Consider the following 17890-nt stretch of genomic DNA (forward strand, 5'->3'; position numbering starts at 1 on the left):
TATGAGATTTAGATATATAGATATGGGAAAATGGTGGGTCAACGAGGAAGGAAAAAGAGGGACAGCTCTGACTTTTGTTGTTCAGTCACTCAGTTGTGTCCGACTCTTTGCGACCTCATGGACGGCAGCACGCCAGGCTTCCCTGTCCTTCACTACCTCCCTGAGTCTGCTCAAATTCATGTCCCTTCACACTTACATAATTTGGTGCTGATTTTTTTTTTTTTATACAGGAAGGATATATTACTTTGTAATTATGAGCCAACTTTTTAATTAAAAAAAATGAAACATCTGCAACTAGGACAAAATTTCACTACATCTTGTTCAGAGGTTCATTCCTTCTGAGTCCAGCTATCACAGTGAATTACTGCACTGCAGCCCCAATCCCCTTCTTTATCAAGGCAGAGCTGCTCTGTGGCCCTCAGGGAACCTTCTCTTAGATCTTGTTCTTGGCTGTTCCACTGAACCTTTGTTCTTGTACTGTTCTGACCTTCAGAGTCTTAGCTGTTTTTTCCCTGGCTGCCTAAACGTGACTCTTGCCATCTCCAGACTCAAGGAATGGGCTGTTGCCATGGAATAAGCTCTGTCTGTGGGCTAGAAACATGTGTTTGAATACTCATTATCCTTTATTAGGTATGCATCCTCAGTTGTTATTGCTGTTTAGTCCCTCAGTCGTGTCCAACTCTTTGCAACCCTGTGAAATGCAGTCTGCCAGGCTCCTCTAAATCTCAACTTCAGGTTCCTTGTCCATGCAAGGGAAATAATGGCCTCAGATAGGGTTTTTTTTTTTTTTTTTTTGATGGTTAAACTAAGTAGTTCAAGGAAAGCTTACTTGTATTATTAAACACAACCTGTGTCTCGTTCCCAGTAAGAGCTCAATGACCAGATGTTACTATTCGGTTGGCCAAAAAGTTCATCTGGGTTTTTCCCAGATGTAAAACCCAAATTGACCAAATTTGGAAAAACCCAAATGAACTTTTTGGCCAACCCAGTACTTGGTTATGCCACTGCTGTTGTCTCTACTTGAGGATTTCTAAGAATCAAAGAAAATGAGGTAACATATAAAGTAATATAATACAACCAAAAAGGTACCTAGGTCTAGACATTATTCTTCTCACTATACATAAATATTAATTTTAGTTAATACTGTGCTATGAATTTAGACAACAGCACAAAGCTAGAAAGCTATTTATTATTTCTAGGAGAACATCATTTCTGGTATTCCATTTCACTTTGTGATTTCACAAATGGAAGGTCAGCTTCCTGTTTACACTGCAAATTGCCAACTGGGATAAATGCCAAATAAAATCAAACTTAAAGTGTGTGTGTGTGGCGGGGGGGGGGGGGTGAGAATCATTGAAAAACAAAACAAACACCAATGAAAAATCCTGTCTTGGAATTATGATCAAATAAAACCAAAAAGTTCCAGTAATCCCTGGGGGGGCGGGGGGCGGGGGGAGGAAATCTATGGGTACCTGATTGAAGTGCCACCTTTGAAATGTGCATTCATTTATTCATTTAGTTTAATTTTGATCTTGAAATATCCCTCTCCCCCAAGAGAATTCATCAAGCTCAAATGGAAATACTCTAGCTCCAAAGAACCTACAGTTAGAAAAAGAAATCCTTTGGCTTTGGGTTTAATAACCAGCAATATGCCCACACAGATGAATACCACAACAGAATTTCCCTTGGCCTCAAGAAACAAGTGCATCCAATAAAGACTGCTAAACAGAATGCCAATAAGGGACACATCACAAAATTTTCCCTTTTGTAGGATTTCTTTGTTCTATAACAGTGTGGAATCAGCAGATCTGAGGGGACTCTGGTAATCAAAGTGCAGGTGCCAGGAGTGGATGTAAAAAACTGTCACACTTTCAGAGAAGCCTTGGGGTGGGTTCCTAATGGATGTTTCAGAGAACCTTCCATACTTCCTCCCAGTACCAGGATGATAATGGTACTGCCACAAAATGGATGCCTAGTGTGTAGAATGTGTGCCTTGTATTTATAAAACAAGACAGGCTTTTGTTGCATCTATAGATTGCCCGTGTGGAGTCTGGTTCCCTTTTCGAAAAATCAGGATGCTGAGTCATAGCTTGAAAAAGTTCCAGGGGAATCAATAGCACCGACAATAGTAATATACACCTCAGCTATTAACTGAAGAAAGGGAAGCAGAAACAGGAACTTGCTCTGGGAGATAAGTGAACTGCATTCTGCTAAGAGTAATCAGCCAAGTCCTATAAATATAACATTTAAGTGTTAGGAATTTTTACTGCTTGTCAATTAAGAACAAGCTGATAAATATAGCAATGCAGAAGTTAACCAAAATCTGCAAATATAAATGCTAAGAAATGACTAATTACTTAGTAGCCTGTAAACTCCCTTTTGGTTTACAGTGGTATTATGTATGTATTGATAGTTTATTTAACTTAATAGCATCAACTAATTAGCTGTATTAGCTTCCTATGGCTGCTGTCACAAATGACTACAAACTTGGTAGCTTAAAACAACACAAACACATTCTCTTACAGTTCCGGAGGTCAGAAGTCCAAAATCAGTCACACACTCCCTGCAGACTCTCTTCCCTTGCCTTTTCCAGCGGCAAGAGCTGCTTTCTTCCATCTTCAAAGCCAACAGTGCGGTATATGGTTTCACTGTCACACCACATTCTTCTCTGCAGTCAAATCTCCCTCTGTAGTCAACTCTCCTCCTCCTTACGGGAACACTGAGACTGCATTCAGAAGCCCACCCAGATAATCCAGGATCATCTTCCCATCTCCAGAGTCTTAATCTTATCTTCGAGGTCTTTAAGCCTGAGAAGGTTAACATTCCCAGGTCCAGGGATTAGAACCTAGGTATCTCTGAACAGGCTTTCCCAATGGCTCAGTGGGTAAAGAATCTGCCTGCAGTGCAGGAAACACAGGAGACATGGGTTTGATCCCTGAGTTGGGAAGATCCCCTGGAGAAGGAAACCCACTCTGGTATTATGGCCTGGAAAATCCTATGGACAGAGGAGCCTGAAAGGCTACAGCCCTTGGAATTGCAAAGAGCTGGACATGACCGAGCAGCTAACACACATCTTTGAACAACAAGAAGATCAAACCAGCCTGAGCACCAGGGAAGCCCCAAAGGAAATCAACCCTGAATATTAACTGGAAGGACTGATGCTGAAGCACCAATACTTTGGCCACCTGATGCAAAGAGCCAACTCATTGGAAAATACCCTGATGCTGGGAAAGATTGAAGGCAGGAGGAGAAGACGGCAACAGATGAAGCAACGGTAGGATGGCATCACCGGCTTGATGGATATGACTCTGAGCAAATTCCAGGAGACAGTGAAGGACATGGAGGCCTGGTGTGCTGCAGTCCATGGGGTTGCAAAGAGTTGGACATGACTCAGCAACTGAACAACAACAGTCTTTGGGGGGGGAGGGGTCATTATTTAGTCTACCACACTGGATAAATTAGCTTTTGTGTCATAAATAATTGTAAAACGAGCAGCATATCACTGCAGCGTCTTAGTTTCCCGTATCTAAATCGTTGCTGCGTCCACACACTGTATTGTCTATGTTAAAGTTCACTCCTGGCGCTGACTGACAGCATGTATTTCTCAAGAAAACACCTCAAAATTTTACTCAGAACTATCCTGAAATTTAAAGGAGCAATGAAAATACTACAGACATAAGCTCTCATTTTATGTTCAGTGACTCCAAAATAGCTTCTTGGAAGTGTAGGTATCGTAAGGAAAAATTTTAACAGGAGGGATTTCTAAAGAGTTCATCTCACTTTAATATCTGATTTCTTTAACTGTCACTGAAATCAGTCACTGTTTATGACCAAAGCCACAAAATCCTCCACATATTTTTTTCTTTTACGAGAGCCCTGTAGCATACTCAGAAATCTTTTTTAAGTCAGTTAAATATTTTTTTTAAATATCTTTTACTCAAAATGAATCATATGCTCAGACTTTCCAGCGACATTTGCAAAAAAAAAAGCACTGGGATATATATTTCAACGATGTACATATTTCAGCATAACAACAAAATATTTCAGAGATACAGTTCTTCTAAAGAAATAGAAAATTTTGATTTATTAAAGCCATTTAAGCAAAACAAGCAACTAAAGCATAGCTACTTTGAAAATTTTCAAGCAGAAATATAAAGATACCAGGGATCTTATTCTCAGATCTAAGTCTCTAGAGAAAAATGGAGGAAAAATAAGGCTGAAAAAAATACAATCCTGAAAAAAATCAAGTTCAGTACATACAGTAATATTCTCCTAAAGGCCTAGTGAGTGAAACACAACATTTATGATCAGCAGAAATGGTCCGCTGACAGAAAACAATTATGAGTGGCATGAAATTATAATATGCTCTAACTCAACTTCTCTCTTCCTTCCAACTTTTAAAATATATTCTAATAACCTTTAACTGCTTTTAAGCAACTTTAGACACACACATATCCTGTTCTGATAATGTTACTTCAATGTCATAAATTAGACATGGCATCACAACTCCTCCTACCATTATGGAACTGGATTCTTTCAGAAAGAATAACCTTATATCAAGCATACGTTTTAAAAAATTAGTTTCACAGATACCCACAATTTAGTTGTTTTACCATCCAGTATGTAGATGTATTTTTTCCAATGAATATATACAGTCTGTGTCCTTGGGAAGTGACATTGCTCAAAATTAGGATTTCGGGAGTGGGAGACTAGTAATATCTACTTTGAAATATTTCCCTTCTAAAATTAGTGTAGAACTCTGGGGTAATTCATTTGTGTGTCAGGGTGAACCAAACACAGATTTTTCAAGAAAAATCCTGGCCTTGCTTTTATTTATCTGAGGGCCCATCTCTACGGTGATGATCTTCCAACCATATGGCAGTCTCCATCCGGGTATTCAAAAAAAAAAAAAAAGAAAGAAAAACCTCACCAGTGGTCATCTCTCGAGTATAATAAGTCCCCTACACATGAATGAGTTATGTTCCGAGAGTGCACTCGTAAGTCCAACAATGTTAGTTAGCCGAGGTACTGAACCAACACAATCAGCTATATAGTACTATACTATAATAGGCTTATAATACTTTTCACACAAATAACACCAAAAAACAAACACAGAAAGCTAAGAAAACTTTTTTAATCTTACAGTACAGTACCTTGAAAAGTACAGTAGCATAGTACAACAGCTGGCATACAGGGGCTGGCACCCAGTGAACAGGAGAGAAGAGTTACCGACGGGAGGAGCGAGAGGCAGTGGGAGACGGCAGAGCTGAAGGATCATCAACAGTAAGACATGGAGGGCAAGCTGCAATTCCACTTATGCTTGACTTGATTCACATCTTTGAGAGTTTGCAACTTGAAGGTTCACGTGCAGGGGTCTTACTGTATACTAGTCTGCTCTTAACCAACCAAAAAGAACACCTGTGGTTTAATAAAAACATAATATTTGATCTTTTTCCTATCTGGCTCAGAATTCCCAGAACATTTGGCAGTCTCCTGAGTGATGCGAGTACCTCTGTATGCTAATGAGGTGGCTCCTGGTGTGTGTGGAGCAGGCCAGATACCTTCAAGATAGGGTCTGGTCACCAGAAACACCACAACGTGACTACAAGCTTGGAACTTTCAGCCCCACCCCCAGACCTTGAGAAAAGACAGAAAGAGGAGAGGGGCAGGAGATGAAAGTTCAATCACCAATGGCCAATAATTCAATTAATCATGCCTGTGTGTGTATGTTCGTCCCTCAGTCGTGTTTGACTCTTTGTGACCCCGTGGACTGTAGCCCATCAGGCTCCTCTGTCTGTGGATTTCTCCAGGCAAGAATACACGAGTGAGTTGCCATTTCCTTCTCCTGGGGATCTCCCCAACTCAGGGATTGAACCTGGTCTGCCACATTGCAGGCAGATTTTTACCATCTCAGCCACCAGGGCAGCCTACCCAGTGAAATCTCCATAAAAAGCCCTTAGATGAGGGAGTTCAGAGAGCTTCTGGGTTGGTGAACACATCAATGTTCTGGGAGAGAACAGAACCCAGAGAGCACATAGATGCTCTATTTACCCCCACCTGCATACTCTGCCTGACACTTCTCTTCCATTGGGCTGTTTCTAAGTTGCATCCTTTATAATAAACTGGCAAATATAAGTAAAGTGTTCCCCTGAGTCCTGTGAGTCATCCTGGTGAATTCAGACCTGAGCAGAGGATCATGGGAACCAAACGCATAGCCAAGTTGGTTTTATATATGGGTTGACTAGGGATGTAGAACTTAACAAGTAGCATCTGGAGTGAGGGCAGTCATGAGAAACTGAGTCCTTAAACTTGTGGAGTCTGACACTGACTCAGAGAGGTGTTAGGACCAAAACTGAACTGAATGGCTGGACACCCAGCTGGTATTGGAGAATCTGAGAATATCAGATTCTAGACTTTGCCAGAGAACCAACTTTGAGCACAGCAGAGACGATGGTGCTGAGACTGATAAAGATCTGCATGAAAAACAGGAAGGCTACACTTTCCTATGATGAGCGTTGGATGACTGAAGGCATGCTGGCAAGTTCTGCTTAGCCCAGGTGGTGGTTTACTTGTTAAGTCATGTCTGCCTCTGAGACTCCATGGACTGTAGTTCTTCAGGCTCCTCTGTACATGGAATTTTCCAGGCAAGAATCCTGGAGTGGATTGCCATTTCCTTCCCTGGGGGATCTTCCCCACTCAGGGATCAAACCTGGGTCTCCTGCATTGTAGGCAGATTCTTTACCAACTGAGCCACCAGGAAAGCCCAAATGACTTAATGACTGAGCATTTAAAATGGAGATATTTCACATTAAAATCCAGAATTCAGGGGACTTCCTGGCAGTCCAGCAGTTAACACTCTGTGCCTCCAATGCAGAAGAGGTGGGTTCAATTTCTGGTTGGGGAACTAAGATCCCACAAGCTGAGGTCAAAAAGTAAACTGGGTTTCAGGCTCACCTTGACGCATTAGATGACACAGTGGCACTGGACCAGAGCCCCAAATGACAAAACAGGATGGCATAGGGAATGAGCAGCTATCCTCCGTGAGAGCGGCCGTGCTGTGTGGTCACCAGTCCCGTCCATCTGTACAGTGACCCCAGGCCCAAGGCTGGCAGCTACCACTTGGCACCCACTCATTTATACCACCACTGTGGTCCCTAAAGTCACTGCTTGCATGTTTTGCTACAGAGAGCATAAGGTTTTATTCTTAGGTCAATTCAGATCATCAGGAAGCTGCAGTCTCAGACTACATTGTGTCGGCCTACTACAGAGTCTTTGAGTCATGTTTTGGCATCAAATCCTCTATTTTCACTCATAGTCACTGGCATAAACTGCTATTATGGACGTTAAAGGCACTACCCCTACTTTTTTTTTTTTTTTTTAGTGTTCCTTTTATCTAGGTTGTAAATCGTATATAATTTTAGAACTAAGGGCTTTGTCATCTGGGGAACTGGTATGTGCTCCACTGATGCTTAGGGAGAACTATGGAAGGGAGGATGAGATGGTTGGATGGCCTCACAGAGTCAATGGACATGAACTTGGCAAACTCTGGGAGATAGTGAGGGACAAGGAGGCCAGACATGCTACAGTCCATGAGGTCACAGAGTCAGACACGACTTAGTGATTGAACAACAACATGGAAATGAGTCCCTTTATATCACCAACTATCAAGTACTCCTCCATCAGAATCCTTGGGGGAGTGGTTTAGGATCTGCAGCCAGATACCAAAATTCATGGATGTGCAAATCCCACATTTGGCCCTCCATATTGTCTAGTTCCGCATCCGTGGATTCAACCAACCTGGGATCCTGTATTAACTTTTAGATCCACAATTGGGTGAATCCAGGGGTGCAGAATCTGCAGATTCAAAGAGCTGATGGTACATTTAGTTTTTAAAAATCTGCATATAAGGGGACAGAGCAATTAAAATGGATGTTTGCTCAAAGGTCAACTGTAGTTCCCAGTCAACTACACAACTAATATCGTGCTGCTTAGTATTCTATTTTTCTTCTCAACTTATATGTTCCCTGCCCTGGACTTTTAGTTTTTAATTAGTATTTTGCAATTTTTTTTATAAGGGTGACAAAGAGAAAATATACTAATATGTGGATAACTGCAACCTCACTCCTGTGGTACCTCCTAAAGGGAACTCTGGGTTTGAGTCTCAGTTCCCCCCGCCCCCTTTCTTTGGTTCTGGGTTTATTGACACAAATGTGAGAAATAAATTAGAGGAAGGAGAGAAACGGAGATGAACATACAGCTCGTCTGTACAGACAAGCATACAGAGAGAAGAAACAGAAGAAAAGACACCTAAGAAACAAGGGGAACGATAGGACTGCCTGGATTTGCAGAGGCCCGTGGTGACTGCAGCCATGAATTCAGAAGACGATTGTTTCTTGGCAGGAAAGCTACGACAAACCTAGACAGTGTCTTCAAAAGCAGAGACATCACTCTGCCAACTAAGGTTCATACAGTCAAGGCTATGGTCTTCCCACTGATCACATATAGTTTTGAGAGTTGGATTGTGAAGAAGGCTGAGTGTCAAAGAATTGATGCCTTTGAATTGTGGTGCTGGAAAAGACTCCTGAGAGTCCCTTGGGCAGCAAGGAGATCAAACCAGTCCATCTTAAAGGAAATCAACCCTGAATACTCTTTGGAAGGACTGATGCTGAAGCTGAAGCTCCAATCCTTTGGCCACCTGATGCAAAGAACTGACTCATTGGAAAAGGCCCTGATGCCAGCAAAGATTGAGGGCAGAAGGAGAAGAGGGTATGATGAGGATGAGATGAGATGGCTGGAGGGCATCATTGATGCAATGTACATGAACTTGGGCAAACTCTGGGAGATAGTGAGAGACAAGGAGGCCTGGCATGCTGCAGTCTGTGGGGTGGCAAAGAGTCGGGCATCCCTGGATGACTAAGCATTGTGTTTCAAGAAGTCAGAGAAACTTTGGGAGGATAACTGACAGCTATGTGCAGAGAGATGGGAAAGAGGATTTTTTAAAAGTTCTATTCTATATAATGCATTTACTTCCCTCTTGGATGTTTTCTGAGAGGTGAAGTAAATACTTGAATTATTTTTAATTATTTTCACTGTCATACTTATTTCTTTGAATGTGACTTAATGCTGGGACTGGACCAAAACAAGTCTGCCCATATAGATGGGATTCATAAATGTAGTTTTTATAAGGTATCTGAAATTTTTGTGGAACAAGGTGGGGTGTGAATGAATGAATGAATAGATAAGAATTAAGGGCTGCAATAATAAAGCAGGTTGATTGTAAGTTACCTATGTCAAATTCCACAAATTGTTAAAATCCTTGAGTCCCATCATGTCACGTACACTAGAAGGGACTAATACCACAAGTGAAGTTGCTTGATATTCATACGACAGAAATTAAACTCCACTCAACATCAAGGTACTAATTTAAAAGACTGTAAGGTGCTCAGTTGGGGACAGCGACACTGAGACCTAACAACTCCCTCATCACCTGAACACTTTGCCCATTCCCCCAGAGAAAGACAAGTGGGCTTTATCAACATTGACTCTGCTTCATACCTAATATGTCACTTGGTACAGGGAGGAGAAACAAAATTCATTATATGCCATTAACTGAGTAATCAAACCATTCTCTCTCCAAGGGCAGTCTTTACCAAGAAACTTTCACTTTGATTTTATTACATTTTCTTTTTGATTTTTTAATAGTAGTTGATAAAAGGCAAGTAATTTCACATATATATTTGCCTTTGTTTATATAGTTTTAAATATTCTGATCTGAGAAATTCTAAATTTTCATACATATTATAGAACTCTTTTACATGTTTATAACATTGGAATAATAATCAATCAAATTTCCTGTGGATTTGTATGTTCCTGTGTAAAGCCATAGGAAAACTCAACTGGACTTTATTTTGGCTGAGATTGAAAGAAGGCTTCTGAACAAAATCAAAATATCATGATAACAATATTTCATAAGATGATGGAAGATATGTTTTTTAACTCTCACTGAGACTCTCAGCAGGGGGTATACTAGCTACAGTTCAAATGAAAGTCAAAGTTTCACTGCTATTTACATGGATTAGAGCAAAGACGCCCCAACCAGCAAAAAGCAAGGCCCAATATTTAACCCATGTATTACAGATTACAATTTTACAAGAACATGGGCAAAAACTTTCAGTATTTATCAATTATTATATCCTTGGTAAAACTATTATACACATAAAAAATAAGGTGTTTTCATCAATATATATTATTCTATATTCAGATATTGTTTTAGGGGACTTGTGATACTAAAGAAAATACTAAACTGAGTTTCAGAATTCTACAGAAAGCTGTCACAATATTAAAAATTCTAAAATAGTGAAAGAGTAATAATTTAAAATGATAAAATAACTATCTAAGCCAATAAAAAAATTATCTTTTCTATTTTGTTTTCCAAGAAGCACAAATCATAATACTTCAGGTAGGAAAGCTCATTGAATTATCCAATGATGGGATTAATTATTATATTTACAGACTCCTTCAGTACACTCAAATGCCTAGAAATTCACCAAGATTCAACATGTATTATTCTTCGTTTTAAAACTTCAACTCCAGCACCTAGTTCAGTATCTGACACACTATAGATAATTATAGCAGACTTTTGTTGACCTCCCCTATAATCTTTTCCTCCTTGTTTTGCCATCAAGGACCAATTTTCAATAAACATACCCTCCCCCTACTTTTAATACTATATCTGGGGAAGGTTCCACCCCAGCTCCAAGGACAAAAAATACGGTTCAATACAATTGAACAATTTAAATTTGGACTCTACCGGTCAACTTACATGGAGGTTTCTTCAACAGATAGTACTATGTCCTACATGATGTGAGAGGGGGTGAATCCATGGATGCAGAACCATGAATACAGAGGAAATGCAAATGTAGAGAGCCAACTCTGTTATATAGAGTTTTTGACTACACGGAAGGTTGGCGCCCATAACTCCTATGTTGGTAAAAGGTCAACTGAATCCCACCCAGGCCAATCAGACTACTGAGACGCCATCTACACAGCAGCCAAGAAAGAGCACATGACCTAAGCTGCTCCAATCAGAGTGAATCCCAGGACTCACTGGTAACACACTCACCCTGCCTACTGTTACACAGAGGAGATCCTGTACTCTCAGGGTTTATCAAGTAAAACCTGGGAAGGAAGTCAAAAGAATGGAAGAGCTTATCTACACAGAAACTGAGTCAGGATAACATTATTTGGGTCTCAAATCAAGGTATTCTTTAAGTCAAATCTAAAATGTATCCCAGGACTTTTTAACTTATAAAAATGAAAGTGGATGTGTTAGTTGCTCAGTCGTGTCCGATTCTTTGAGAACCCATGGGCTATAGCCCACAAGTCCCCTCTGTCCATGGGATTCTCCAGGCAAGAGTAATGGAGTGAGTTGCCATTCCCTTCTCCAGGGGATCTTCCAGACCCAGGGATCGAACCTGGGTCTCCTGCATTGCAGGCAGATTCTTTACCATCTGAGCCACCAAGGAAGCCTTACTTTTTTTCCCCTAAGCTGGTTGTATGTTTATTTGACATCACCACCCCCAAAAGAGAGTTAACTATTATGTGAATACACATGAATGACCCCAAAATGTGGACTGGCTGAGTTGATGTTGGACAGCAGCTGGGAAGTTGGCCATCTGTGTCATGTGACAATAAAACGGATGCCTGCAATATCCTAAAACTAGATCATGTGTCTATAAGGACTGCATTATGAAGGGACTTGAGAGAATTTTCAGGATTCTGGTCTAAACTGTCCACTTATTTAGCCTTACAAAAAGAAACAAGTTTAGGCTGTAACTGATCTGCTAAAATTAGAGCTAGATAAAAATACAGTTCCATTAAGAGAAAATCTTTGTTTGTGATTTCAGTCACTTAGAGTATATGTGTGCTAAGTCACTTCAGTCGTGTCTGACTCTTTTCGACCCTATGGACCATAGCCTGTCAGGGTTCTCTGTCCATGGGATTCTCCAGGCAAGAATACTGGAGTGGGTGGTCACGCCCTTCTCCAAGGGATCTTTCTACTCAGGGATCGAACTCGTGTGTCTTAGTCTCCTGCACTGGCAGGCGGCTTCTTTACCACTAGTGCCACTTGGAAAGCCACTAAGAGTAGGGTGACCTGGACTCTTGCAAAGGTGGGAAAGCCAAGTATCTGCCCCAAGCTGCTACAAGGAAAGCAGGGGACTCGGCTGTTCCCAGATGAGTATTTGTGAGAAGTCCTTCCCAAATACCTCCAACTTATTCCCTCTGCTAGACACACATGATGATGGCCCCATTGTACAGATGCAGCAGAAATACAGTCCAGGGCTCCTAAGAAGGAAATCAACAGTGCCTCTCCAACTCAGGTCACTGATTTTCACTGCCCTGAAGCGGAGACTCAGTTGTTGCTCTTGTTGTTCAGTCACTCAGTCGTGTCCGACTCTTTGTGACCCCGTGGACTGCAACACATCAGGCCTCCTTGTCCTCCACTATCTCCTGGAGTTAGCTCAGATTCATGTCCATTGAGTCAGCAATGCCATCTAACCATCTCATCCTCTGCCGTCCTCAAGGGTAAGGAAATGGGCTGAGGACCAGCTCACAGCTGTGAAGTGAAAGTCATTCAGTCATGTCCAAATCTTTGTGACCCCATGGACTATACGGTCCATGGAATTCTCCAGGCCAGAATACTGGATTGGGTAGCCTTTCCCTTTTCCAGGGCATCTTCCCAACCCAGGGATCGAACCCAGGTCTCCCACACTGCAGGCGGATTCTTTACCAGCTGAGCCACAAGGGATGCCCCTGAGAAACCCAAAATTCCCAAGCCAAATTCTATCTTCATCCAAAGACCATGGCTCCACCAAGTCTATGGTTCTGGTTTTCAGTCTTGGTATTTGGCCAATGAAAACATAATGAAAGCCTGCTAAATGTTTTAATGGAATTGTATTGCCAGGAAAAAAAGAAAAAATCTTTGATTTGTCAAACAAAATGGACTTGTAATTGCTCAACTCCCAAAGGAAGTGCTTGGTCCCCGAATCTCTGCCATCAGAAGACAGCTGCTAGAGAAATCCAATTCCCAGAAGACTCTTCCCCCTCCGCCCGTTGGACAAGCGGCTCTGGACAGAACTGGGGCTGCCCTCAGGCTGTGCAGGGAACTGACCCGCTCCCAGAGCAGCAGAACCTGCTCTTCCTGTCCAGCAAGACGGGCCAAGGAGAGCAGACCACTGGCTACCATATGCTCCTTCCCAGCCGCCTTTCCCAAACTCGAGTTGTTTGGTTTTTATCTGATTTTTTTCCAGAAGGGAGTTTTCACTGCAGTCCAGTCAGGGCAACTCTTGAGTTGAACCACTAGATGAGCTCTTTCCCACCCAGGAGGACGTGAGGCTGCAGCTGAGGCAGTCTGCTCATCACCACATAATGAGGGTCTACAGCCGCCCCGGCAGCTCCCTGTGGGGTCTGAGAGTGAAGAGGAAATAGTTGAGAGAGGTGGCGGCTGAATCCAGAAGTCCTCCATTCTTTGTGTCCTGTTTACTCTTGGAGATTTTTTTTCCCACTTGCATGAAAAAGAACACTAACTGAACAAGAAGGTCTTGCAAGTATATCAAAGGCATTTACAAAGTTCTTCATGAGACTGAGCATCAGAACCTGCCTCTGAAGTTCCCCTGCCTTGGTTTGACTTCTTTTTGTACCACAGAGAACTCAGATTCCTGCTCCTTGTGGCAGGCCTTTCAAAATATGAGACAGAGAAGACACCCAGTCTCACACCAAGTTTTTTTTTTCTTCTTCCAACTAAATACCTCCAGTCCCTTCCATTTCTCCTCACACAAGATATTCATGGGTTTCTATTATGCTCATTGCTCTCAAACAAACACAGCTGAGTACCTGCAGAATCTCCTCTGGGGCCTAGGCAGGCAGGCATGGAATCTGTTTTCATCTCCTCAAGGAGACGCTAGGCCATTTAGGGCTGTCACAGCACACTGTCCGCTGTGGAAGAGCCTCTTAGCACATACTGATGACTGGATGGATGGAAAAGGAGGCAAGGGAAAAAGAAAGGAAGGAGAGAAAGAAAAAAAGACGGGAAGGAAGAGGGAGAAACGTAACAGACCAAGACATTTCCAAGTAACCACTTTTAAAAAGCATGCGTTTCATAGAAGAATGGTAATATCCTATGAAAAATACTGCTTATGGGAGTGCAAACTCAGACAAACTTTCTGGAGGGCAATTTGGAGTCATTATCAAAATTTTAACTGTATATAGGCTTTGATCACTGCTAGGAGTTGCTTCTACAGAAATAGTTGCACAAAAACACAGAGATATGTATACAATGCAATTCAATGCAACATTGTAATAGCCAAAAAAAAAGGAGGCATCATAGAAAGATGTCTATACATAGAATTAATTTTTAAAAAGTATTAAGTACAAAAAAATGGAGGCATCATGGAAAGATGTCTATACATAGTATTAAGAGAAAACATGATTATATATGCATGGATATTTCTGAAAAGATAGGTATAATTCTGTTCTCCAAGTTACCTTTGGGGAATAAATTGCAGAGGAGAAGGAGAAAAAAGAAGGTCAGAGGACTTCAAAAATCATGTGTGCTACACTCTTTTATCCTATTTGAATTTCTTATTGGTATCACTGTTGTTTTGAATCATGAAAAAAGGGTGAGCCTCTGCAATTGGTAAAAACAGAGGTCTTTCTTACTCCTTTGTTCCACCAAGAATAATGCTTCAGTGTTCAGTGACCTTGACCAGTTAGGACACCAAGTTTCTTAGTGGCACGGGATTACACACTCCTCCGAGGGACAGTGCAGTCACAGAGCAGCTGGCTTCAGGAAATGCTCCGCACAGGGCCCAGCACTGATGATGCAACCAGCAGGGGCCAAGGTTTGTGAGGCCTCAGTAGGCAATTTCTAATTCTGGTCTCGTTTGACCCTTCAGCTGTAACCAACACTACTAACCAGATGTTTTCCAGCCTTCTTGACACCTCCCCTCCTGGTCTGGAGGGGCCTCTTCATCTCTATCCCCCTGTGTGTGTATTCAGGAAGAAGGTCGCAGGCAACAGAGAGCAGATGCCCAGATGAACACTGATAAATGAGATCAGAGAGGTCAGAGGCTGAGACATGCAGGCTTGGTACCAGAGTAAGGAGTTTAGAGTTTTAGTTTATGTCAAGGGCTATGAAAAGCCACCAGAAGATTTAACACAGAGAATGAGATGACCTGATGTGTGTTTTAAAAGTGTTTTTCTGGCTTCTATGTAAAGAATGGGTTGTCCAGGGCAAGAGTGGAAGTTAGGAGGCTAGTCAAAGGCTACAGCAGCAATCCAGAAGACAGGTAGTGGGAATTAGGAGATGAAGTGGACAGATTCAGATCATGTTCTAGAGGTGAAGTCCACCAGTTTTGCTGAAAGACAGTGAAAGTGTTAGTTGATCAGTCATGTCTGACTCTTTGTGACCCCATGGACTGTAGCCCACCAGGCTCCTCTGTCTATGGGGATTCTTCAGGCAAGAACACTAGAGTGGGTAGCCATTCCCTTCTCCAGGGGATCTTCCCGACCCAGGGATAGAACCCAGGCCTCCTGCATTGCAGACCGATTCTTTACCATCTGAGCACAGAAAGAAGGTTAAAATGGACTCCCAGATTTTTGGCTTAAACTAATGGGTGGTCTTGCTTAGTCTGTGATGGAGAAGATCAAGAAGAGATCAGCTTAGGGACTTGCCTCCTCACACTCTTCTCAGAAGACCCATTGCCCATGGCTTCCATTTTTATCCCCCAAATGCTAACTCTCAGCTTTAAACCTCCAGCTCAGAATTCTGCTCCAAGCTTCTTCTCTGTGGATCCCATCACCTACTCCATAACTCTATGCACTCTTCTCATAGTATAGCAAACTCAAGACGAGCAAAACTGAACCTGACAGCTTGTCTCCCCAGATCCTGGTTTCCTGGAGGTGTTTCCTATCTTACTGGAGGTACCACTATTCACTAAGTTGTTGACATGGAAAACTGGATACCCTGGATCCTGCTCCATTTCAATCTCCACATTCCACTATTGCTATTTCCTAGTCATTGTACCTTCCGTCTTTATACAAGCTCTCCCTCCATCAAGAATGAATCCCATCACTCTTTCGCTACCCCATCTCTATCATCCCTCAAGAGACCAAACGTCACTTCCTCAAGAAAGCCTTCCCTAATGCTCAGATTTGGTTAGGTCTCCCTACCACAGACTCCATGTTGCCATCTACTTTTACTTTGCAGAACTTAGCAATAGTGTAACTCAGTAATGATTACTGCAATTAGTTGTTTAATAGCTGACTCCTCCAAAAGATTGTGAGATGTGTGCTTTCTTTGCACAGTATCCAGGATACACAACAGAATCAAAACATACATTTGTGGAATGAATGAATGGAAATTCCCTAACTAGTCACTAACTGACTCTGGTTAAATAACAACCTCTCAAGACTCAGGAGCTCATCTCTACCAAGAAATTAGCTTAAGTAGTTTCTGAGGTGTTTTTTGGCCCTAACTGCCTATAAAAAATACAAAAGCAAGGTAAATAGCAAATTTAAATCATATTGAGGGCCTTCCCTGGTGGTCCAGTGGTTAAGAATCTACCTGCCAATGCAGGGGACATGGGTTCGATTCCTGGTCCAAAAAGATTTCACATGTTGCAAAGCAACTAAGCCCGTGTGCCACACTACTGAAGCCTGCGTGCCTACAGCCCGTGCTCCACAACAAGAGAAGCCACCTCAACGAGAAGCCTGCAAACCACAAGTAGCCCCTGCTCACCGCAACAAGAGCAAAGCCCACGCACAGCAATGAAGACCTGCTGCTGCCAAGTCGCTTAAGTCGTGTCCGACTCTGTGCGACCCCATAGACGGCAGCCCACCAGGCTCCCCCGTCCCTGGGATTCTCCAGGCAAGAACAGTGGAGTGGGTTGCCACTTCCTTCTCCAACGCATGAAAGTGAAAAGTGAAGGTGAAGTCACTTAGTCGTGTCCGACTCTTCGCGACCCCATGGACTGCAGCCTACCAGGCTCCTCTGTCCATGGGATTTTCCAGGCAAGAGTACTGGAGTGGGGTGCCATTACCTTCTCCATGAATACCTAGTACAGCCTAAATAAATAAATGAATAAAAATTTTTAAAAATCACATGGAGATTGATTACTCAGAAAACCAAAAAATCTTCATTGTATATTTTTTGAAATTTCTTAGAATTTTCTTACAGCTGCAGAGGACTGTCCTATGTTCACACATATTTCATAAGTATTATTTGTATTTTTAAGTCACTTTAGTTGCATCTAGTGGTTTCAGACACGGAGCTATGTGTTTTCTGAGTGCTTGCTTTCCACAGTTAAAGCCAAATAGTTTTTGCTTATTAAAAACCAAAAATAAACCATCCACGTTCCTTTTATACTCTCTTGCTGCTACTGCTAAGTCACTTCAGTCGTGTCCGACTCTGTGCGACCCCATAGACGGCAGCCCACCAGGCTGCCCTGTCCTGGGATTCTCCAGGCAAGAACACTGGAGTGGGTTGCCATTTCCTTCTCCAATGCATGAAAGTGAAAAGTGAAAGTGAAGTCGCTGAGTCTATTCTTATTTTCAAAGATTCTCTATGGTTTCTCGATAATCTGCTTACCAAATATATTTGTATGCATTATGATTTTTAAAAAACAATGAAAACGTCACAGCTTAACTTGCCAGTTTTTTTTTAAAGGGCCATTTTTATTTCTCAGAGGAAGCAACTTTGTGGAATCACCAAAAAGGAAGGAAGAAAGAGAGGGAAAGAGGCCTTACTGAAGCTAGCAATAACTTTATAATTTCTCTACAAGAAGGACTGAGGAGCAGAATTCAATTTTGGAGGAGTTAAGGAAGACGGGGA

General features: G+C 42.0%; 1 protein-coding gene across 9 annotated transcripts in view; it reads right to left on the reverse strand.

Annotated features, from left to right (window-relative positions):
* NCOA7 (nuclear receptor coactivator 7) overlaps positions 1 to 17890 on the reverse strand; it is a 161889-nt gene that overhangs the window by 96712 nt on the left and 47287 nt on the right. For 2 of the 9 annotated variants that reach the window (XM_061427354.1, XM_061427353.1), the window contains exon 1: positions 3290 to 3389. The exons of 5 other annotated variants lie outside the window; for them this stretch is intronic. In XM_061427354.1, coding sequence (XP_061283338.1) covers positions 3290 to 3387 — 98 coding nt within the window. In that variant the 5' untranslated portion in view covers positions 3388 to 3389. Of the gene's footprint in view, positions 1 to 2523; positions 3395 to 17890 lie in introns of those variants that run through there. 2 more of the 9 variants (XM_061427361.1, XM_061427359.1) reach the window with 2 other exon arrangements.

Source organism: Bos javanicus, chromosome 9 (assembly GCF_032452875.1).
Source record: "Bos javanicus breed banteng chromosome 9, ARS-OSU_banteng_1.0, whole genome shotgun sequence".
NCBI classification, from domain to species: Eukaryota; Metazoa; Chordata; class Mammalia; order Artiodactyla; family Bovidae; genus Bos; species Bos javanicus.